Raw genomic sequence first — 23253 nt, 5'->3', positions numbered from 1 at the left:
TCTGAAGATGGTGGGCTCCACGTTATGGAGTGTGTCAAGATGAGTTGGTAGAATCGGATGACTCAAAGGGAACCAACCCTTCAGATTCTAGCTAAGAGCCCTGGCCAGATAGCTCGGTTAGTTCGAGTGTTGTCCCAATACACAGAGGTTGTGGGTTTGATCCCCGATCAGGGCACGTACAGGAACAGATGGATGTTGCTCTCTCTCTCTTCCTCTCTGTCTCTCTCTCTCTCTGTAAACTCAATAAATTAATTTAAAAAAGAGATTCTAGCCAAGATTGCGAAGAGGGACCAACTTAGAAAACAGACCGTTTTATACGTCTGAGTATCTGATGAAACCTTCTACAGTGATGGATGGTGCGCACGTAATACCCACAGTGAGGTATGGAATTCAGCTCCGCGGGCTGGGAGATCATGTTCACAGAGCACTTCCTGGTTTCCCCATCTCCCCAACGACAAAGCGCATTTTGTCATTTAATCACCCCCACCTCCTCGTGAAGAAGGAATCACTGTTACTTGACTTTATAGACAAAGAGACCTGAAGAAAGTTAAGGTTAATTGTCCCCAAAATTACACACACACACACACACACACACACACTGACAGAGACAACCCAGGTCATCTGACTTCAGATACATGTAAGTCTATATTTTAGTGAGCAAGACAGAACAGCGAACGTATGCCCTTTCAGAGCCACCCCTCCCCAGCCCCTGCCTTCTGAAAGGGGGGTAGGCTTCTCAGATGGGCAGGCGCTGCTGTTCCCACCCCGCACCCCTCGACAGAGAAGGGACTGGGACTGAATGGTGCAGTCACAGTGGTTGGCGGGCAGACAAGAGGGAAGCAGTGTACTTCTGACAGGGAAGCAGGAAGGGTGGAAGTTTGAGAGGTGTGGTTTGGGGGCACTTGGGGGGCAGGGCAGTGGATCTGCACGTGGTGGTTGTACCTCCCCTCAGTGCTCTATGGGAGAGCAAGAAGCTGGGTGGGGAGGGAAAGAGGGTCTGGAGAAGTTTTGTTATGATGATGATGATGATGATGATGATGAATGGGTTGCTCCCTGGTGCCTTTTGAGGGACATCGTGCTGCAGATTTCAGTGGCTTATCAGATCCCCTGGAAGGCCAGCTCGTTCTTTTCCTGGGCTGCAGTGTCTTGCTGTATCGGTTGGCTTCCTGTGTGTGTCACATGAGCTGAGACGCCAAGGTGTTCACCCAGCCTCCACGCTCTCCTATGCCTGTGGGTCGGGAAAGAGGGGTCAGCAACAGTTGAGCCGTGCTCAACGGTGCCTGGAGAAACTCCTTCAGGATTGGGCCAAGGAGCCGTGTCTCCCTCTCCCCTCTGCTGATGGAGGTCCCTGCGAGACTGAGCATTGGAGCCCCGGGTGTGAATTCTGGGGGTCTTCACATCGGAACTTCCTCTTTCCCCCTTAAACCCAGGCGATGCACCATGCCAGTCTGCTCTGTATATAACTGTGCGGTGACCATGAATATGCATTCGTGCGTGGGAGGACAAACAGCCCAGCTCTAAAGGGAGGACTTTCTACAATTTCGCCCTGTTTTGGAGCTTGAGGCAGGTATGGTCTTGTGACTCAATCCCACTGGCCTCAACAGTCCGGGCAGCAGTGTGATAAGGGGTCATGATCTGGTCATGAAACTGTACTGCCTTGGCCGAACTGCTGACCTCGTCCTAAGAGAGACTCCACCGAGATGCAGGCCAGTCGGGGCCAAACGTGGACTGTGACATGTGATGCGTCTGGGGACAGCAGGTCGGCAGTTGCTGAGATTTGCTCTTTTACCTGCTGGTTTCAAGGCTGTTAGTTCCAGGGTAGGGAGCTGATTTCTCACTGATTACAGTTCATGAGTCGTTTGGATTTAGTCTGAGAAGTCTCAGGTCTGAGCCTCAGTTTCCTCTACTGTAAGATAGTAACACTCACCTACAGAGCGGTATGTGCAGAGTGAGTGTGCCTACAAGGAACCTCAGTGACCAAGGACATGGCCTTTGTGGTTATTTCACACCCCGTGTAATGCCCTGTCATAGCTCCAATGTGTGCTGGAATGGGTACGGTTCCTTCCTTCCTTCCTTCCTTCCTTCCTTCCTTCCTTCCTTCCTTCCTTCCTTCCTTCCTTCCTTCCCTCCCTCCCTCCCTCCCTCCCTCCCATCCCTCCCATCCCTCCCATCCCTCCCTCCCTCCCTCCCTCCCTCCCATCCCTCCCATCCCTCCCTTCCACCCTCCTTCCCTCTTTTCCTTCTGTGAACTGGGTCCCGATGACTGAGGAGGTAACTCCTGAGTACTCTGCACTCTCTTTCCTGTGTTCCCGTCGCTCCAACAAGCTTGCCGGCTCCCAGCAGGCAGGCCTTTCACAGAGTCGGACCTGGGTAGGATCCCAGGACCTGAATATACACGAGGTCCCTCACCTTGTCTGATTACTGTACAACGAGGCATTTTGAAAACTGTCACTCAGCCAAGGTGGGCAGGCTCAGCTGCCAGTCCACCCTCTGTGGTGTCTCTGCCAGGCCCTCTCTGTCCTTTCTCCTCCGTCGCTGCCCTTCTGCCAGGCCATCTGGGAGGGTCCTCGATGGGCAGGACATGGACATATGCCCCGTGATTCCTCCCTGGCAGCCGGAGAAACCTGCCCCCTCAGGGATCCTGGGCCCTGGGCCTCCCTAGTCACGTTCCCTTGCCTGCCTCTCTGGGTGCTTTTCTCATCTCGTATTTCCTTTTTATTAGTTATTTATTCATTTTAGGAAGTTTATCTAGAAAGTCACAGAGGAGGTAGAAGTGAGCCAGCTGGGTGGCGCAGGCTCAGGGGACACGTCACAGAGGTTGAAGAAGGGCCCTGGGAGTTCGGGAGAGGAGAGAGAAAAGCCAGGGTGAGCTGGGGGGGGACAGGAGAGGGTGGGTGTGCTCCCAGGAGGGACAGCGCTCAGCTCATCTCGCATTCCCAGCAAAGGAAACCCGGTGTTCCTTTAGCTCCAGCCCTCCTTGCTGAGCTGAGGTGGTTTGGCATCCTGGTGCATGGCAGAGCCACGCCGGTGATGGGACCTTGTCCCTGTTGGGCAGAGTTCTCTTCCGGGCCCTGGTGACGAGGGCCCAACCTTCCAGGTGTCCCTGGTTCCTTGGGTGACATCATACAAGTGATATAGATTCCTTTCTGGGTCTCTGGCTTGTCCTGGGTCCCGGTCCCGGCTGCACGGGTGCGCCTCCTGCTGGCGTACTGTGAACGTGAACACACCTTTGACCTCTCCGAGCCCCCATTTCCTCGTCAGTGACACGAGGACCATCAGGTTTAATCGCGAGGTTTAAATAAAATGCTGCTCCACACGGGAGTGCCTGGTTTCTAGTAGCGCTGTCACAGTTACTGGTATTGGTGGCTATTTTTTTTTTTTTTCTTTTTCATTTTTCTGAAGCTGGAAACAGGGAGAGACAGACAGACTCCCGCATGCGCCCGACCGGGATCCACCCGGCACGCCCATCATGGGGCGATGCTCTGCCCACCAGGGGGCGATGCTCTGCCCATCCTGGGCGTCGCCATGTTGCGACCAGAGCCACTCTAGCGCCTGAGGCAGAGGCCACAGAGCCATCCCCAGCACCCGGGCCATCTTTGCTCCAATGGAGCCTTGGCTGTGGGAGGGGAAGAGAGAGGCAGAGAGGAAAGCGCGGCGGAGGGGTGGAGAAGCAAATGGGCGCTTCTCCTGTGTGCCCTGGCCGGGAATCGAACCCGGGTCCTCTGCACGCTAGGCCGACGCTCTACCGCTGTGGTGGCTATTTTTATTGTCCCTCCACTGTCCCCAGTTCCGATGCCATCAGTCTAGCAAGGTCCACCCACAGCTCTGCCTCACCCACAAAGCTTTTCCTGTCCGCCCCAGCCGGTGGGGAGTCCCGTCCTAAATTCTCCCCGTCACGCCTGTCTGGGATTACTGCTTGACGGTGGCCTTCAATATTTAATACCGTGTCACTGTGGTGCTAAGTGCTTCCATTCTCGGTCCGCGGTGTTGAGAAAAGGGCCCGAGTCCTGATAATAACAAGGACATCTCTCTGCCTCTCCACGACCCTCCCTTCGGGCGTCACGGTCAGGGAGTTACAGCTTCGGACAGTCGACAGGAGCTCATCGGGGATGCATGGAGACTAACGGCAGCGTCTACCCTGCAGGGGACGACGTCCTGGGGTCCGGCGTTCAGCTGGTGTCACCAGTGGTGGCTCTCAGCAAACGGGGAGCAGCAGGTCCTGATTCTGGGAGAAGTGCTCGTTAAGGCTTCGAGGGGCTCAGGGAGGGAAACCCTTGTTGGACAATGGTCTCCCTCTAAGGCAGGTGGCTCTCAGCCCTGCACATGCAGGGGAATCACCTGGAGGTGTTTTATTTTTTAAAAATACTGCTGCCCAGGCCACAACCTGGGCCAGTTATATCTGAGTCGGTGGCAGGCTCTGTCAGGTTGCGTGTATTTCTAAAGCCCACCAGGTGCTTTGATTCTGTGGCTCCGGTGGAGAACGTTACTGTGCTCACAAGTCAGGTCCCCTGTCCCCTCCGCCTAGCGAACAGGCTTTGGTGTGAACTACGGTGCATGTGTCCTGTTTTCCCCGGGGGGTGGATGGCATTCACGTGTAGGGATTAGCTTTTCAGGGAGCGTGGATGTCTTAGAGATCTGAGCCCTGCCGCGAAGGAGACAGCTTATTGTCTGAGACTGCCTGGTAGCCCGCCAGGCTGTTCAAGGCACGAAGGGTGCCTAGGAATAAAATTTTCCTTGCCCTTGGGTCACCGATGCCCTCTCAGAGAACTGACAGGGCTCCCTGGGGACCTAAAGTATTTATCACTCTTACAGTATTTCTGCAAGGTGAGCTTTGCTGCCAGAGACCTGAATTGGGGCTAGGAGGGGAAAGTCACTAAGGTGTGGAGTCAGGCACAGCGCTGCTGGGGAAGATGCCTCCAGCCCTGAGGAGGGCTCAGGTGGCCTTCTTAGAGAAGGGAAGGGAGGAAGGCTGGGGGTGGGGGACACCTGCCCAGACCGCCTCCTTCCCCTTGTCTGCGATGCTTTGTAGAGGAGTCGACTAAGACCCTTCAAAAGGCAGATGCATTGAAGTGTGAGTTACACACCATCTGCTTCATCTATCTCCAGCGTACTTGCCGGTGAGATCTCGTGAATGCGCAGGGCTGGGTCTCCATTCCCGCAATCCAGTTTTAGACTGTGTCCACCCCCCCACCCCCCGCCCGCCAAGACCTTTCATGCCCATTTGTGGTCAGGCCCTGCCCCGCCTCCAGCCCAGATCCATGCAACCACAGACTCTTGATTCCTGTCGCTGTATGATAAAGTTTGGCAATTAGCAAAGTCCAAGTCCTCCAACGTCACTCTTCTCTTTCCAAACTGTTTTGGCTATTCTGTGGCCTTTGCCATTCTGTGTGTTAGAAATCACCGCGTCCATCTCTGCAAGAGGCCCACTGGCCACTGGATTTCGTGTGTGTGTGTGTGTGTGTGTGTGTTTGAACATGGCAATGAATTTGGAGGACAGCTCCCACCTCAACAATGTAGATGGGATGAATGCCTTTTCCCATACTTGAACTCCTTTAATTTCTCTCAGCAGTAGTTTGTCGTGATCACTGCTTTTCGGGGGAGTCTGTGCGGTCCTGCCTGCTAGGGGAGGATATGAGATTTCAATGTCACCTCCTGTCCCCTCTCTTCACCCAGGCTACCTTGGGGACTTGGCTTATGCTTCCCTCGGTTTGGAATTTCTTACCCTGACCTCCACCCTGGTATCTGTCCCTTGCTGACGCCATCCTGACCTCCCCAGGCAGATGTCTCTTCCACGAGCATACAGCATGGGGCAAAGGCAGGCTTGCCGCTGTTCGGACGGAAAAGAACACAGTAATTAATAAATAATAATAACAGGAACAAACTGTATCCTGCACTCACGACTGTGAGCCTATGTCTGTCTGCCGTATTGACATGTGTAGAATGCATCTTGGTGGGGTTATTATTCTTTGGTGATATGACTGCCTCAGAGCAGAGTTCTGTCTCACTTTACAATCAATTTTTTTTTAAATAAAAAGAGGTGTTTTTTTTTTTTTTTAATCTTAAATAAAACTGTGTAAAAGCCCTTGGTAAGGCTCAGAGAAACCAGCTCCACTGGTCGAAGCCCTCTTTTGGACTAACCCCATCACCACGAGCACACACATCTGGGGCGTGAGGAAAATCGCAGCTCCGGTCCACAAACTGTGTTTTTACTAATGGAGAGGTGGAAGCCTCGGGGGATGAAAGGGCTGACGCAAGGCCCTGCTGCCGGGGGTTGGGGGTTGTCACGTAACCTGTGTCTCCGAGCCCCATCCAAAAGGAAGATTCTCAGACGAGGAGTGCGAAGGGGGCTCATTCTGTCCCCAAAGTGGCCATTCTCCAAGGGCCTATGTTGTGCCGGCCATGGTCTTAGATCCTTTGTATGAAGACTCTCTGAATTGTAGAACCACAATCTGAGTTTAACCCCTAGTGAATTTATGGGGAGGAGGAGAAAGACGGAGATTACAATGCGTTCCGGGCTCAGACTGCGCAGGAGGTCCGACTGGTCTCACTGTGTCAGCCACACTCACCGTGACGGTCACTTTCTCTCTTCCCATTGGTTGTTGGGGACGAGGGGTTAAGACCAGCTGAGCAGAGGCCAATTCTCCTCGGGTCCCGGTCACCCCTGCGAGGCTGCCCCTAGGAGACAGACCTGCCTGATTTCCGAGTGTCCGTGTCCAGTGGTGGCCATGGGACTGCAGCTCAGAGGTCTGTGGACTTCCTGCCGTGGGCCCTGCACTGCCCAGTTCAGAGGAGGGGGGGACGGTCAGCCATGCGTTACCTCTGAAGGAGACCAGACAGAAAGATTGAGCCCATCGCCGTCCACTTGGGCGGGTTGGTAATGAGCCCACAGTCACTGACATGAGTACAGGCAGGGGCACCCAGGAAGACCCCAAGTCATGTCGCAGACTGTACTCTTTTGTTATGTTTTTTTTGGAGCGGGGGAGAAGATTTGAATTTTGCTTTTTAAAAAAATGATCCCGGGCCTGACCTGTGGTGGTGCAGTGGATCAGGTGTCGACCTGGAATGCTGAGGTTGCCGGTTCAAAACCCTGGGCTTGCCTGGTCAAGGCACATATGGAAGTTGATGCTTCCTGTTCCTCCCCCCTCTTCTCTCTCTTTCTCTCTCTCTCTCTCTCTCTCTCTCTCTCGCATGCTCTCTCTGTCTCTCTTCTCTAAAATGAATAAATAAATAAAAATAACTTTAAAAAATTGCTACTTAAAAAAATGATCCTGGCAAGTATCACCTTAGATAAAATGATTGAAAAAAAATACAAATAGATTCACTAAACACACAGGCTGATTATTTTCATTGACAACCTTCAGAAGAACGCAGAGACAATTTAGTTATGTTGCGAAGCTGTTAACTCCTTTTCCTCACAGAGCTTTATTCTCTAAAACAGCCATGTTGTAAGGATTCAGTTTGAAGACCGAATGCTATAGGCATACACAATACAATATAAAAGTAAACTGCGGTATCGTGCCTTCCACAGAGGGATAGCTTAAGGCGCTTTACAAATGTACCAACATGTTGACCCCAATGACATTTTGTTTCAGATTAAAACTGGATTGTTCTTCTACAATTAAAAAAAAATTATTTTTTTTTAAATACTGTTCTTAAATGTTAATCTCTTGGCCTAAATCATAGGCCCACCTAAGGAATCCGCTAGCCTGCACGCTTTCCCACGCTGACCCTACTGGAATACCGCCTGCAGCTTGCCCCCTTTTCTGAGTTCCACCCTGACCCGCCAGCTGTGTGAGGACCGTTGTTGCTGGAGCTGACCACCTGTGCGCCGTCCCCACTGTCTGGTTGCTGCAAAGATGCTGATAATCCTTTTGTGGTCTTAACAGTAGTAGACAATTTGGCTTCATTTACTTACTTACTTACTTGTTTACCTATTTATTTTAAGTGAGAGGAGGGGAGATAGAGAGACAGACTCCCACATGCACCCCCGACTGGGGTCCACCTGACAACACCCCCATCTGGGGCCGGTGCTCAGACCAAACAAGCTATCCTCAGTGCCTGAGGTCAGTGCTCGAAACATTTGAGCCACTGGCTGTGGGAGGGGAAAAGAGAGAGAAGGGGGAGAAGGAGAGGGGGAGAAACAGATGGTGTGTGCCCTCACCAGGAGTTGAACCTGAGACATCTGCACACCAGGTTGATGCTCTATCCACAGAGCCAACCAGCCGGGGATGGCCTTATTTTCTAACACGAGCTTTTAGATGGTGTGGATCAAACTCCCATCAAACCCACAGGTTTTTTTTTTTTTTTTTCAGAGACAGAGAGAGAGTCAGAGAGAGGGATAGACAGGGACAGACAGACAGGAATGGAGAGATGAGAAGCATCAATCATTAGTTTTTTGTTGCACATTGCAACACCTTAATTGTTCATTGATTGCCTTCTCATATGTGCCTTGACCGTGGGCCTTCAGCAGACCGAGTAACCCCTTGCTTGAGCCAGCGACCTTGGGCTCAAGCTGGTGAGCTTTTGCTCAAACCAGATGACCCCTCGCTCAAGCTGGCGACTTTGGGGTCTCGAACCTGGGTCCCAGTCCGATGCTCTATCTACTGCGCCACCGCCTAAGTCAGGCAAACCCACAGGTTTTGAATTTGATCCTAGAGATGAACCTGAGCCAGGAACAGGCAAGGGCCGAGGGCAAGATGGTGCAAAATCAAATTTGGAAACATTTAATTTTGTTCATGTCCCTAACATCGAAGTCTGTCTCTGGACAGAGAGGGAGACCACATTGGTAGGGGAAACGCAAACCATAGCGTCAGGAAGACCTGGCTGCTGAACGTCTCAATCCCAGCTACAAGCCAGGTGAAACAGGTCGAGCGGTACCCTTTGAAACCTCGGTTTTCTTAGCCATACAACGGGTCGGTGACACCTTTCAAAGTAGTGGAAAGGCTTTGTGAGTGGACTTGCCAGGTAGAGGAGGAGGAGGAGTCACCCCTCTGCTTCCCCACCCACCCACCTTCTGCACACGTGCCTTCCTGCGCCCTGGGCTTTACCTCTCGGCCAGTTTTGACAGCAGCCCACGTGCTGGTTCCCCTGCCTAAGGGACTGTGCCTCCTGGCCGCCTGGCTGTCTGAGCCAGAATGTGGGTACTCTCCTTAACACCCTCCCCTCCTTCCACCTCTTCCCTCTTTTGTCACCCGTGGAATTATGTCCACTGTTCCTCCCTCGACATAACTCTGAAATTCAGCCACTTCTCTGTGCACACTGCCTTTCCTGTCACTCTCCTGTCCCCACACCCCCAACCCGGGGCACTGCAGTCATGCTGGTCCCATTGTTTCCTGTCACACCTGACCCCCACAGAGAGCTTCCTAACACACAGAGAGGACCATGCCATCCTCATGCCCAGAGCTCTCGCGTGCAGGGGGAGCTCAGAGTCCCTGCCCATTGTATTGGGTGAGGCACAGACTGTCTTCTTGGCGCACAGACTGCTTTTGCCTCCTATAAGGTTGGGACCATGAGACATGTGAGTGGAGGTGACACGTGTCATTTCCAGGCCCAGGCCATTAGGAGGGATGTGACCATGACCTCTCCTCTCTCCTCTGCAGGAGACCTCCAAGGACTGTGCTCCAGGGCAGCAGCTACTCGGGCAAGAGGGCTGCCCTCCCCCACGTTGGGCTCCACACCTGCAAGAGGTAAGTCTTTGTGGCGCTAAGCCAGGGAGACTTTGGGGTTACCTGTGACTGCAGCATATGCTCTCCTAACCCTGAGGATAGGTGAGTCAGAAGCCCTGCAGGGTCTGGCCTCACTTCTCTCTCTGACACCTTCTTTCTTCTCTTCGTCCCTTCGACTCTGAATTCCAGCTCTCATGACAGGTCAGTCAGCCTGAGAGCTAGACCACAGCGTGTGTGCGTGGCCACTCCGTTCGGTACTTCAACTTCAGGGCACAGAGCACAGGCTCGGGGGCTGGGGGGACAGGCGGCCTGGGGTTCTGCCTGCTGTAAGCTGTGTGATCCTAACCTGGTTTCTTAGCCTCTCTGAGCTTCAGGGGAGCAAGGCTAGCAATGACTACTGGACCTGGTTGTTGAGGGGTAACCCGGGGAGAACCTGTGTATAAACTGAAGCCGGGTACTCCGTCAGGACCCGGGGAGGGCGGGCCACCTTGATGGGCTTCTCCCCTTGTTCTTCTGTCCAAGATTCACAGGATGTAATGTTGGTTGTGTCTAGCGAGACGTCCCGGGGTGGGAGAAGGGGGCAGCTTCTTGTGGAGGGATGAACGTGGACTTTGGGAGGCTTTGCTGCTGACCATTTGGGTGGCCTCGGTCGGCTGTGTACCCTGCCCGGGCCTCCCTCTGTCACTGTGAACTCGTGTGAATGTTAGAGGGTCACTGTGATCATTACGAGATGGAGCGTGCAGATGGCTCCTGGGGACCTTCCATGAGTGTCACCTCTTGTCATTGTGTCTGGCATTTTCCCCAACTTGATTCATTTTAGTCTTGATGCCCCCTTCCAACTGTTTACTCTTGGGGGGCACATCTTACATCCTGCATTTCCGGTTCCCTCCCCCCAGTGCTTAGTGGAGGGCGGAGTGGGTGCTCCTGAGACTGAGCCTGCTGGCTCTGGGTGCGGGGTGGGGGGTTCCTCAGCACTGAGACGCGGCCCCCAGCATTCTGGACCATGTTCACGCCACCCTGCTGAGCTCAGAGAAGGGCCCTGGGGTGGGTCAAGCGGGGACGGACCAGCCTGTGAACTGGCCACTCAACGTTTTATTCACTAAGAAATATTTTATTCTAACCTGCAAAGGCAGCTCAGAGGGAGTGGTGGGCAGGGAGGGCAAAGAGAAGGCAGGGGACCTGGGAACGGTGGCCCGGCACGGTCCCCGGAGGCTAGATCAGCCGCGGGAAGCCGTCCTGCTGCGAGTCCGTCCTGCTCTGGAAAATCCGCCGGCTGACTTCCACCCGCTGCCCGTGCTCATCCTCGTCCTCCGCCTCGCTCGACTTGCGCCGGGCGTTCTGGTAGAGCACAGCGCACATGCCTGTGAGCCAAGCGGCCACTGTGCCTGCCGAGAAGATGCAGAAGCCAATGAGCAACAAGAAGAGGTAGTCGTGGCCGTCCAGGTGCGTGATGCACATGTACCGCAGCGGGTTCCCCACCTGCGTGATGGGCCACCCGGCCAGCTCCGTGGGCTCCACGCATGTGGCGTTCTGCTCATCTGTGGGGAAAACACAGCAGGTGGGATTCTGAGGTGGTGGAGCTCCCAGATTCCCGCGGCCCAAGGGCACCTGGAGAGGCTGCCTGGACCCTCACTACACAAGGTAGGTGGGGTGTGTGGGCATCGCCTGGACCTCACCAGCAGCACAGCCTCTCAGGCCCCAGCCCCCTGGCCCAGGTCCCCCAGACCCCCTGGTCTGCGGGTGCCTGAAAGTTTGAGAAGCACTGAGCCCGGAACTGCTTTTTGCCCCAGGTCACCTCCTGAAAGTGGGTGTGGCTTCTGAAGGGTCCTCAGTGAAGGGGACAATGACATTAGCAAGCCGGAGGCTTTGAAACCCAGCCAGATGGCCATGGAGCATGGACACTCCACAGTCCACCACCGATGGTCACCATTTGCTTGTCCCCTTCCCCTGGTGACCCCCACCTGTCTTTCCCTATACCTGAGCCTGAGCCCGAGCCCAGCCAGGGACCACAAAGGCCACCCAAGGGCATCGCACTCCTTTGTGGGGAGGGGGGGCAGGACAGGTGTTTGTGACATCTTTGACTTGTGACAGAGAGAAGGGGAGCAAGAGGCCCCTCTCCAGACTGAGTGTGGACAGCGGCCCCCAGGTGTCTGTGCTTCATGGCGAGTTATCAGGAGAGGGAAGGGGCTTGGGGACTGGCCTCCCTCCAGGTGACCATCAGGGGGCAGGGACACTGCGACCCTCTGGACCTCTGTCAGTCAGCCTGGCTTGGGACCCCTGGGGTTTTGGCCAGGAAGCCTAAGAGAGGGGTTGGTGAGGAGCATGAGAGTCTCCTGGCCACTCCTCAGGACTGCTGGCAGGGGAGGGCTCGGAGCACCTGCCTGAGACACGACATGGGGACACAGAAAGAGAGATGTGCCCGAGCAAGGAAACCATGGGATTCAGAGGGTCTGGGTGTGTCTGGTGGTGGGGGGCGGATTATTGCATTCTATTTTAAAAAAGATTTATTTGGCTTTCAACTTGTGGTTTGGGTGGCAGAGATGAGACTAAACATTAAACACGCACTTCCCCACTTTGGAGCATTACATGAAAGGAGCAATTAAGCGGTGATTTGTGTGTGTGTGTGACAGGGACAGAGAGAGAGACAGAGGGACAGATAGGGACAGACAGATAGTAAGAGAGAGAGATGAGAAGCATCAATTCTTTTTTGCGGCACCTTAGTTGTTCATTGATTGCTTTTTCATATGTGCCTCGACCTGGGGGCTACAGCAGACTAAGTGACCCCTTGCTTAAGCCAGCGACCTTGGGCTAAAGCTGGTGAGCCTTGCTCAAACCAGATGAGCCCATGCTCAAGCCGGCAACCTTGGGACCTCGAACCTGGGTCCTCAGCTTCGCAGTCTGCCGCTCTATCCCCTGCGCCACTGCCTGGTCAGGCTGGGTGGTGATTTTAATGCCTCATTCGGCTGCTCTTAGGTGAGCTGTGTGAGTGGCCCTGGAGGGGAGGGGTCCTGAGTTTTTCTACTCTCCCCTCCCCATTCCCTGTCACCGTGAGGTGCCAGTGGTCCCTCCCATAAGTCACCCTATGCCCATCAGTTACCTAATTTCCCAGTTTGGGTCCACCTTGCCTCTTACACATCTGGGATGTCCCTTCCACAAGCACAGCTCTCCACCCCCACCCCCCCAAACTCTGGCTCAGAACCTTCCTCTCCTCCCCTGTGGTTCTCAGAATAACCTCCTGGTGGCCTGGCCTTCTGAGCCTGTAGCACGTGTCCCCTTCCACCCACCCCAACGGGCTTTTCAGCACTCCGGGCTCCAGTCCTACTGGCTCCCCCACCCCTCCTGGCATCTCTGCCTTGTCTGCAGCTGCCCTAGTTACAGGGCTCCTCCTGCATCTAGTGTTCCTCCCCCAATGCGCATGACCAATTCCTTCCTGTCCTTCAAGGGAGAGTGTAAAATGCATCTTCCCAGGAGCCCTTCTCCAACCTCACCCCTCCACTCGCTCACTCGGAGGACATGTGACTGTCGCCACCACTGAACTCATCTGGTCTGTGCCTTTCTTCCTTATAGCATCCTTATTGCCTTGTCCTGTGCTACCTTGCTTGGTGATTATTTGCCAGGAAAGGATGCTTTTATATATATATATATATCATATATATATCCTACAAGGCTGGCTTTTGGCTCATGTCAATCGGGTGGGATCATTACCCTTCCTGTGAATAAGAGCTATCATGCACTGAAAGAATGAATTTTTAAATATTCAGGGATATGATAGCAATAGTTTTATTATTACATTCTAGTTCAATTCTACTGTGGTCCGGGACACACTGTCTATGATTTCAATCCTTTGAAATTTATCAAGAATTTGCTTTCCGGCTGAGCCTCAAGTTGGTTTCAGTAAATTTAGTAAATAGGCATGTGTCCCAGAAAAAGAAAAAGCGTGTTTTGTCTTTGTGGAGCACATTGTTGCATGGATGGCAATTAGGTTGTGGTTTTATAGTGCTCTTCTACATCTCTATTGGCTTTTGATCTTTTCTTTGACGTTTTAATACTTTTTCAGAATGATTGCCTCTTAGCTACTCTGAGTCTATTGTCAATTAGTTATGGAGGGAAGTGTGTTGAAGCCATCAAGTAAGGGCGTGCATCTGTCTGCTTCTTCGTATGGTCCTGTTAAGTTTTGCTTTACGTATTTTGAAGCCAAGTTATTAGATGCATAGGAAGTGATTACTGTCACCACTCCCTGGGACGTTTACCCTTTTCTCACCGAGCCTTTTCTCGTCATCTCAAGTCATGCTTCTTGCCTTGAGGTCTGCTTTGTTCGATGACATAGTAGGGTTGTCTCGAGTTTCTTTGGGTTAGGGTCTGCACTATCTCTGCCCCATCCTTTTGCATTTAATCATTCTGTGTGCCTATAATTAAGGTGTGTTTTTGTAAGTAGTGAGTGGCTGGGTTTTGTTTTCCACCCCATCTAGCAAACCTTGTATTTTTTAAGCAGCCTTGTTAACATTTCATGTTAGACTGATACATTTAGCTCAGCTGTTGGTTTCTGTTCACCACCACTATTTTATGCCCCTTTTCCTCTGCTTCATTGCCTTTTAGTCTATTATTGCTGCTTCCTTTTCTTTGGCTGGTTAATTATCCATCCTTTTCTGAGTTTGGTATGATGATGTCAGAGATTATAGGATCCATCTACTGATTCTGGAGTCCCTGATAGGGGCCAGCCCCGTACAAGGCGCTTCACAAAATTAACCTCTACTGTTGATCATATTGGACGTTTCACAAAATTAATCTCTACTCTTGATCACACTGGACACTTTGAATCATTGCCACTCTACAGAAGGAATTCATTGTTTCTAAATGATTCTTTCTCTGGCTAGCTCCATCTCCTTGCCTTTGACAAAGTGCAACCAGGCAGCCAGGTGCCGCTGTGTCTACCAGTGCTCTGCACAGCTCCGGGAGGTGGGGGAAGGGGGGCTTCCTTCACATTTCAGACACGTGACTTGGCCCCAAGTGACCCCTTATGCAGCCACATTCCGTGGGTCCGGGGCATTCGCCCCAGTTAAAACTCCCTGGTATAAATTACAGGTGTCATTAATGTTTAAACCCTTCCTGCAAATAGTTCCTAAGGGAACATCTCCTACTCCCTTTTTTATTTCCACGCATAGCATGCTGCTGGCTCACAGGTGGAAAACCTGTGTGCCGGGATCAGGTGCTTGGAGGGACCAGTGGGTGTGTAGCCCAGAGCCACACCTATTCATGTGGGTGCCCAGGAAGCCTTCCTTTCCCTTTCGGAAGTCAGCCTGAACCTGGTGGTTTTCAGACAAGCTCCTTCTTTCCTCAGTCTGCGGAGGAGGGGACCACGGTTGTGGGGTCCCCTGTGGGTTCCCAGGGTTTGTGGTTCCCGGAGAAGCCGTCTGGGCTGTGCAAAGTGAGAGGGTGGAATTTGGAAGCCTCTCAGCTAACTGCAAACACACACCGGTTTCTATTCTCTTGGGTGCTTTGTGGTGCAGCCTGGTCCTTGAGCGAGCGGGAGCACAGGAAGGCTCTGTCTCCCCTCTCTCCTTGTGGGTACCCGGCGTGCCCGAGCCACACAGATGGGATGTGCCGACCTTCACCTTCTTTCTTCTTTGCTCTGGCCTCATTGTGCATTTGTCAGGGGAGCGGGTTTATCTTTTGTCTGCCCCCACCCACTAGATTATGAAGTCCACAGAGACATGGGATTTCGCCTGTGCTGTGTCCCCGACATCCAGCGTGCTGCTTTATGAACACCAGAGCCAGAGTCGCCCGTGGGCTGGTTGACGAGTGAATTGTTATTTGTTACTAATGAGGCCTGTGTCATGGACATAATGCTCAGCTAGAGGAAAGGGACCCTGGGGAGATGGAGGACCATAGGTGTGCCAGCTGACCTCTGGCCCCCCGGGACTGCTCTGCACTAGGCGAGCGCCAGTCCCTGCTCACCTGGTCAGAGCTGGGGGAGGACACAGAAAGCTGAGGGGGTGCGGTCCCTGAGGACGCAGGAGCAGGCGGTGTCCAGGACCACACGGAGGGACTAGGACAAGCCTGCAGCCGGGGAGGGGGCACCTCTCTGTCCTCCGAGATGCCGAGGAGAACGTGCAGGGGAGTGCAGAGGGGGTGGGTGTAGGATGCAGTCCTGGTGTTGAAAGGTAACGACTGTGAGCCTTCCTCAATCGCTGCTTGGGGGCAGAGGCCCTGCGTGTTCACCTGTGCGCCCTAGTGCCTGGCACACGGGAGAGGCTCCGTGCTTGTCCACTGGGCGCACACAGGAGAGAACGGGTGGGTGACTGGTCTGACCTCACATGGCAGGCCTGAAGCTGCCACACCGTTTGAGACCGGTTCTTGCTACCTCGTGCTGTATGGTGGGTGGCCTCTGGGTCCTACCTCTAGGGGAGATGACTCCCCCGAGGGGAGCCTATGCCGGACTATGTCACAGCCCAGTGCCACCGAAGTTTCTAACTAGCATGACTCCTGCTCAGCACCTCACTCATGGTCCTCGGAGCTTTTCTGGTCCTGGCATTGGCGCCCACCTTTGCCCACCTGCAGCTCCCTTGTCTCAACACCCCACAGTCTTCCTGTCATGGACATGAGTTATGTCACGATGATCACGACTCTGAGACGTAGGTTCCGTTTTATCTCCATTCCACAGATGAGGGTTCAGGGTCTCATGGAGACGTTTGGCCAAAGCCATGCGGTTTGGCCCCTGACAGTGGCTGGCTTCAGAAACCAGGTGGCCCGAATCCAGAGCCCGTCTTGGTTCTGCCTGTTCAACTAGAGCATGATTCTCTCAGGGAGAGAGAGGTGTGTTACAATCACCTAATTGGGGCCGGCGTTATAAGAAGCGTCCTAGAAACATCACGGGAAATCATACACTTTCCCGGATATGAAGCCGTTCTCTGTCCTTTACGTCACTGAGAGAAAATTCGGGAGTCTCAAGGGGGACCTGACTCGATTCATCTCACATGGTCCTCCTCACCCCCTGGGCGCTCCCCCTCCCTGCAGTCTCCGAGGAGGGGTCTTCCCCGTCTCTGTGACTCTGAAGACCATCCTGCCTGGCGCCTCACCCTGACAGTGATGCCCACACCCCATGTCTTGGCTCCTTCCCCTACCAGAGAAACACACACTGGTATCTCCTTTCTTCTAAAAAATTCCTTCCCTGAAATCCTTCCTGTCCATTATCTGGTCTCCTTCTGCTCACAGTCAAGCTTCCTAGAAGAGTTTGCCCCGTCTTCTCTGCTTTATCTCTTCTCGCAGGTCAGTCTGTAACCCACCGCTGTCTGGTGCCCACCCTCCCCACCTCATACCACCAGAACCGTCCAAGACATCTCCTCTCAGAGATCGCAACTGGGCTGAGTTAGGGAGACTCACCAGGACCCCTCCTGGATGGCACATGCCTGCCCCCATCTCTTCTCGAGTTTCCTGTATGGTTTAGGGGGTCACTGGCACAGCGGTCCCCCATCAACCTTCTCGCTGCCCTCCTGAGGTGCTCTGTCTGAGTATCAGCCGGTGGGGCCACAGGCCAGGTGTCTGTGATGAGGGAGGGCCACACATGAGCAGAGCACTGGACGGCCTGGGAAGTGTTTGCTCCCAGCCGGTCCCTTTTGTAATCTCTGGTCATCACTGCCATCTCCCTGATGGAGGGGACGGTTAGCGGTAATGGTGGACAAGTGCAAGGCCCTGCATTCATTCTGGAAATCTCAGTTTTGGCACATTGTGGATGACTTTCTACTTGGTGGGTTGAAACGGGGCCACGATCCAATTACAGCAGCCCCGAGCACAGGACAGAACAGCCTTCAGGATGAAACAAAAACGTTCTCTGCTCAAAATGCCCTCAAATGACTTGGTTTCAGAGCAACACCACCTGACCAAGCCCATCTGCTCCTGCACACATCCCAGAGGGGTTCTGTCCCCCTGCCTCTGTGGCACTCCGGCCCAGGCCACCGGGCTCGAGCAGGCCTGCCCGAGGACGATAAGAGCTGACACAGAGGGACCCTCTGTCCCGAAACAACCCCTACTCCCACTCCTGGTGCCCGTCGCTTTCTGAATTCCCACTGTTTCTAATTGTTCCATGTCACACTGAGAACGTCTCCCACGAGGAAGGACGTTTCCAAAACATAATTAACCACTAACATCTCAGCACAGGTCAGGCTGGAGCAGCTGCAGCAGGCTGGGGACACAGGCCATGATCACGGGATTCTCGGCGTGTGGCCCACAGCGTGCCTGCACCGATGGGTCTCGGATTCAGACCCTCTGGACTGGGGTTCCTGGGCTCATCGGAGTCTGGGAACCGCTGATGAGGCAGGTCCAGGGCACTGAGTCCCCAGGGCGGGGGGGCGGGGACGTTGTTCTAGTCAAATAGAGGGCACTGAAGACGGGGGGGGGGGGGGGGGTGGCGAGTGTGGGGATCAGAGGCTGACTGCTGCCACTGCCTGGTCGTGTGTGACCACAGCCTTCCTTCTGAGAACACTGGCCCCTTGACCCTGATCCATTGTGGCTTATCTCGGACCCTGTCTGCAGCCCACCAGTTTCCTCCTACTTCACTCATCTAAGTGCATCTTCTATTTCTATTTTGATCCTTGAATGGTCAGCTAGAAGGAGCCTTCGAGGGTCTCTAACCCTACTCACTCCCTTACCTCCAGGACAGGCGAGACACAGGGAAAGGCAGTGGCCTGCCCAAAACCACCCCGTGGCAATGCCGGGACCAGGACAGCGCTCTTGGCTTCCAACCGCATTCTCTCCCTCGCCTCCCTAGATTGTCTTACTAAAGACGGGAAATGCGATGTCTTCCTCTGTGAGGAAAGCTCCCCAACCATGTGGCTGCATGACGCACACAGAGTAAATGTGTGCGTTGAGTGGACAGTGGTGTGTCCCGTGACACGGGGGGAAACCACTGAGCTTGGATAGCAGGAGGTCTCCAGGCTGTGAGGAGGCTGGATTCTGGAGTTCCAGTCTAAGCATCTTCCTATGATAAAAGGTGGCCCTGACCAATACGGTAGCCATTTTGCCATGCATGTGGCTATTTAGATGAATGGAAACAAATAAAATGAAAAATTCAGTTCCTCAGTCGTGCCGGCAAAATTTCAAATTGCAAATGTCCTGTGAGAGAGACGTTTCCAAACATAATTAACCACTAGCATCTCAGGGCAGGTCCAGTTGGAGCAGCTGCAGTGGCTACTAAAGCAGAAAGCACAGACCTAGACCATGTCCCCCAGCAGTGCTGGACCAGACCTTGGGGATGGAGGGGAAGGGGCCAGGGGAGGCCAGGTCCTCTTCCGGGAGCTTAGAGTGGCGTGCGTTTCTGAGCACCTCCTGAGAGGCACCCAGCCCTGTCCTGGGAGGGAACACTGTCCCGGGGAGAGGTCAAGTGCTACTGTCACCTTCAGATAGCACCGATGACTGGAAAATTCCAGCTCCGGCCAGGAGCATTCCCTCTGCTCGGCTGACCTCTGCCAAGAAGGAAATGGAATCGGTGGGTCTGTATTAGCTGTATGGATCAGGGCTCGTGGGGGGGCGCCCTGGCAGCTGGCACTGGGCGACACACCGGCACTTCTGTTGGGATTGCCGGCTTTGGGAAGTGAGCACCTGAGCCCTTTGAGAGCTGGACGGTGTTTAGTGCATCTGGGCAGCCGCTCACTGGAGGTCTCTTTAGACGGAAGCCTTGGGTGAGAAGCATCCAGGTTTCGGTGCTCTTATTCAGGGCAACATTGTCATGAAAACAGGTGAATGAAATACCCTCTGCAGCCACTGTGTGTGATTGTGTGTGTGTGTGTGTGTGTGTGTGTGTGTGTGTTGGTGGGGGAATCAACCTTAGCCACAATGTGACATAGGCTAGACACCGTATTACCCTTCATGCCTTCTGTCCTCTGACCTCTTTATTTCCTCCCTGGACCTGGGCTTCCTTCAAGGTCCTATAACATTGCGGAATAGTCTCAGCTACCTGGATTTCACAATTCCCTCCTCCCTCTGACATGAGGGCTGGTAATACAGGTGTTTAGGGGCACCTGTATCATTCTGGCCAGGAGCTCGTGTATGTTTTGTGGGGTCCTCTTCAATATCAGGGCACTTTGGGGACCCAGGAGGGTGAATCTCACAAGGCTGGTTTCAGCCCAGTGGGAAGCAGCACATGAGGAGGTATCGGGGCAAAGGCCTAGCTCAGGACTCTCCAGATCCCCAAATTGCACCAAACAGGTGAGTTCTTTCTTCCCGGGCCACGTCTGCCCCACAGGGGGACTAACCTCCTTGCTGCAGCCCCAGAAAGCTCCCCCCCTTTGCCCCCATGTGTCCACACCTGTTTCTGGAGGTGAGACTTGCCTTTAGGTAAATTCAGTTCCAGAGGCAGCAGTGGCCACCTTGCTGCTGCCAGTCAAGCCCCAGGTCTTGCCTGGGGCTTCTGGTTTGGTTCTCTAGGTCTGACCTCCTGTGCCCGTAAATTGCGAAATACCCCACCTCCCTCCAACATTCCCTCTCTCTCGTGTTCTCAGGGGGTAGAGCCCTGGGACCGGCTGCCCACCTTCCTACACCCTACCTATATCCCTATAGGTAACCCCACAGTCATGTCTCCCAGACAGGGACACTGTCCTTCCATGCCACATCTCCTGAGCCTTCCCAGTGCCCTCTGCTTGTCCCGGGACCACCTGACTGATGTCTCTTGGTACTTTCTATCTTCCCACACCTGCCAAGCGTTTGTTTATGGAATGCTTCTGGTGTGCCAGGTTCAACGCAAATGACAGCCCACAAATGTTCTCGTGTCATCCTTACAACAACCCTAGGTGGGTCGATTCTATTTCTATACCTGCCTGGAAGGTGAGAGGTGAGGTATGGGGCCCGGGGTACCCTGGGGCCATGGCAGAAGGGTGGGCACAGTGCTGAGTAGAATAGCAGCAACTGGCTTGGAAATCGACCAGGGGAGAGTCAAGAACATACGTCTGGACACCGAGGGCCCTGGTGGCCCCTTCTCGCGATGGCAGGTCATTCTCTCCTGCTTTATGAGCTTAGCATCTTGAAACCAAAGGTGCTTTCTCATCAAAGCCTCTCGTCCCCTTCTCTCACTGTGCCCCCGGCCCCCCACCATGACTGTGACACTGTCCTTTCCATACATCACTCTATTGGATTTTCCACTGCCTGGGAACGACGGGACGTGCTTAGACCCCGGAAACATCCAGTCCCTGAATCAAACAGGTTAAAATAGCTCCCCGATGGGATAACCCCCCTATTTACTTTCTTACTTTGTCATCTCCACACATCGTGGTCTATGTCAACGAGACAACTCTGTGCGTTTGGTAACGCGATGATTGTCCCCGCTTTATGGACCAGGGAACTGAGGCTCAGAGAAATTGTGCTTTTCGCAAGGGGCAGCCAGTCTGCAAGTGCTGAGTTTGGGGCTAGAACTCAGTTCTTTGAACCCTTCTTCCAGAACTTCCCTACTGGTCCTTATTGCCTCTCCAGTCAACCCAAGGATGGACCCTGAAGAGCACTAAGAATGCTTTCAGTCAGATTCACCCTATGTGTCTGTGTCCCATCCTGACCATCTTTTGACTTCCCCTTTTCTGGAATGCATGGCTCCGACTCCATCACTGGCCCCCCCCCCCGCCACCCCCCCACACCCCATCACACCCTCACCTGGGTAGTTCAGATGGGACACTATTAAGTAGATGGTGAAGTCCAGCAGGGAACAGTTACATTTCCAGGGGTTTCCGCTCAGATACAGGGTGTGCAGCGTCAGGAGATTCTGGAAGGCAGTGTGGTCCAAGATCTGCAAGCCGGTGTTTCTGAGGTCCAGGTGCCTGAGAGAGCTGGTGTTGGCGAAGGTGTACTTGTTCAGAGATAAGAGGTGAGGGTTGTGGGAGATGTTCAGCTGTACCAGGTTGCTGAGCATGGAGAAGCTGTAGGGGGAGATGACGGTGAGGTTGTTGGAGCTGAGGTCGAGGTAGGCGAGCCGGAAGACCCCGATGAAGGTGTAGTCCATCACCTCGGTGATCAGGTTATTCTGACAGTCCAGGTAGACCAGGTCACTGAGGAGACCCAGGCTCATTGCCGGCAGGAAAGGGATTCTGTTGTCGTTCAGGTAGAGCCTCCGGGTGTTCAGGGGGATGTCCGGGGGGTACTCCGTCAGCTGCCTCCCTGTGCAGACCACCTCCTGGGCTTGACACTGGCAATTGTTTGGACACTTGGACCCTGACACCAGCCCCATTCCGAAGGAGAAGAGTAACCACCTGGGCCCAGGGCCCGAAGCAGGGGACATAGTAGGAAGTCACCGTGGGACTGCTCTCTCCTTCTACCTTTCTGTGGGCAGGCGGGCGGGCGGGCGCTGTTCCTCTGATCAGATGGGGTGGGGAGGGGGAGGGGTGCCGGAAAGAACTGTAACGCTCTAGCTCTGTGCAGAGCAATTTTCCATTACAGGAGTACTGAGCAGAAGTTGAAATGCGAGGCCCAGTGCCCGCCCAGCCCGCCCAGCCTGGCCCGGCCTGGCCAAGTGGCACTGCTGGCAGCTTGCTCCCAGACCGCCACTGGAAGCCTGCCTGCTTGGCGGCTGTGAAAGGTCTCACCCTTGCCCCGCGTCTGTAACTGAAGGAGAGCCAGGGGAGAGCCACATGACAATGAGCTTGCCAGTTGACACCTTTGTGATGTCAGCAGCCTCAGAAGACTGCGGGGCTGGGCTGGGCTGGGTAGAACCTAACTGAGGAGGTCCTGCCTCCCCTTCTGGGGAGGTGTGGGGGGTGTTGGTGTCTCGGTAAGCTGGCTGCCCCTGGGGGAGTCGGCCCTGCAGCGTGTGTGTGTGTGTGTGTGTGTGTGTGTGTGTGTGTGTGAGCTCCGCATGACAGAGGGGTTGGGTTACATGGGACCCTGTCACCCACGGGCCGTAGAGGGCACACGGACGTCTCCAGTCCAATGTCCTCCTTCTCTCACGGGTACGCCAAGGGACTTGTTCAAGGTTGCCTCTCAGAGTGGGACTGGCAAAGGGGAAGCCTCCTCTCAAACCAGCCGGGGTGTCACTCTGCAGGGCGCTTCTCTGAGCCTGCGTTCCCAGTACGCCAACGGACAGCGCCATCGGCATTGGCAGTATCTGTGCGGGCTGGTGTTCTTCAGAACCATTTGACCACGTATAAGCTACTACTTTTTTTTTTTTTCTTTCTTTCATTTTTCTGAAGCTGGAAACAGGGAGAGACAGTCAGACAGACTCCCACATGCGCCCGACCGGGATCCACCCGGCACGCCCACCAGGGGCGACGCTCTGCCCACCAGGGGGCGATGCTCTGCCCATCCTGGGCGTCGCCATGTTGCAACCAGAGCCACTCCAGCGCCTGAGGCAGAGGCCACAGAGCCATCCCCAGCGCCCGGGCCATCTTTGCTCCAATGGAGCCTTGGCTGTGGGAGGGGAAGAGAGAGACAGAGAAGAAAGCGCGGCGGAGGGGTGGAGAAACAAATGGGCGCTTCTCCTGTGTGCCCTGGCCGGGAATCGAACCCGGGTCCTCCGCACGCTAGGCCGACGCTCTACCGCTGAGCCAACCGGCCAGGGCGCTACTACTTTTAAAACAAGACCCAACTGCATTAAAAAAAAAAAAAATCAGAGTGTGAT

At 54.1% G+C, this 23253-nt stretch overlaps 2 protein-coding genes across 4 annotated transcripts in view; one reads left to right on the top strand and one right to left on the bottom strand.

Annotated features, from left to right (window-relative positions):
* RXRG (retinoid X receptor gamma) overlaps positions 1-23253 on the top strand; it is a 150822-nt gene that overhangs the window by 22550 nt on the left and 105019 nt on the right. For all 3 annotated transcript variants that reach the window (XM_066371375.1, XM_066371378.1, XM_066371377.1), the window contains exon 2: positions 9600-9686. The gene's annotated coding sequence lies outside the window, so the exon portion shown is untranslated. The remainder of the gene's footprint in view (positions 1-9599; positions 9687-23253) is intronic.
* Positions 10825-21956, bottom strand: LRRC52 (leucine rich repeat containing 52). The gene is made up of 2 exons (XM_066366015.1): positions 21297-21956; positions 10825-11203 (listed from the first exon to the last, which is right to left on the bottom strand). Exons 1-2 carry the CDS (start codon positions 21916-21918, stop codon positions 10878-10880), a joined length of 948 nt encoding a protein of 315 aa, XP_066222112.1. The 5' UTR covers positions 21919-21956; the 3' UTR covers positions 10825-10877.

This window comes from Saccopteryx leptura, chromosome 2 (genome assembly GCF_036850995.1).
Source record: "Saccopteryx leptura isolate mSacLep1 chromosome 2, mSacLep1_pri_phased_curated, whole genome shotgun sequence".
In the NCBI taxonomy this organism is placed as follows: domain Eukaryota; kingdom Metazoa; phylum Chordata; class Mammalia; order Chiroptera; family Emballonuridae; genus Saccopteryx; species Saccopteryx leptura.
Note: the sequence above shows the minus strand (reverse complement) of the source record. Positions and strands in the feature narration are given on the sequence as shown.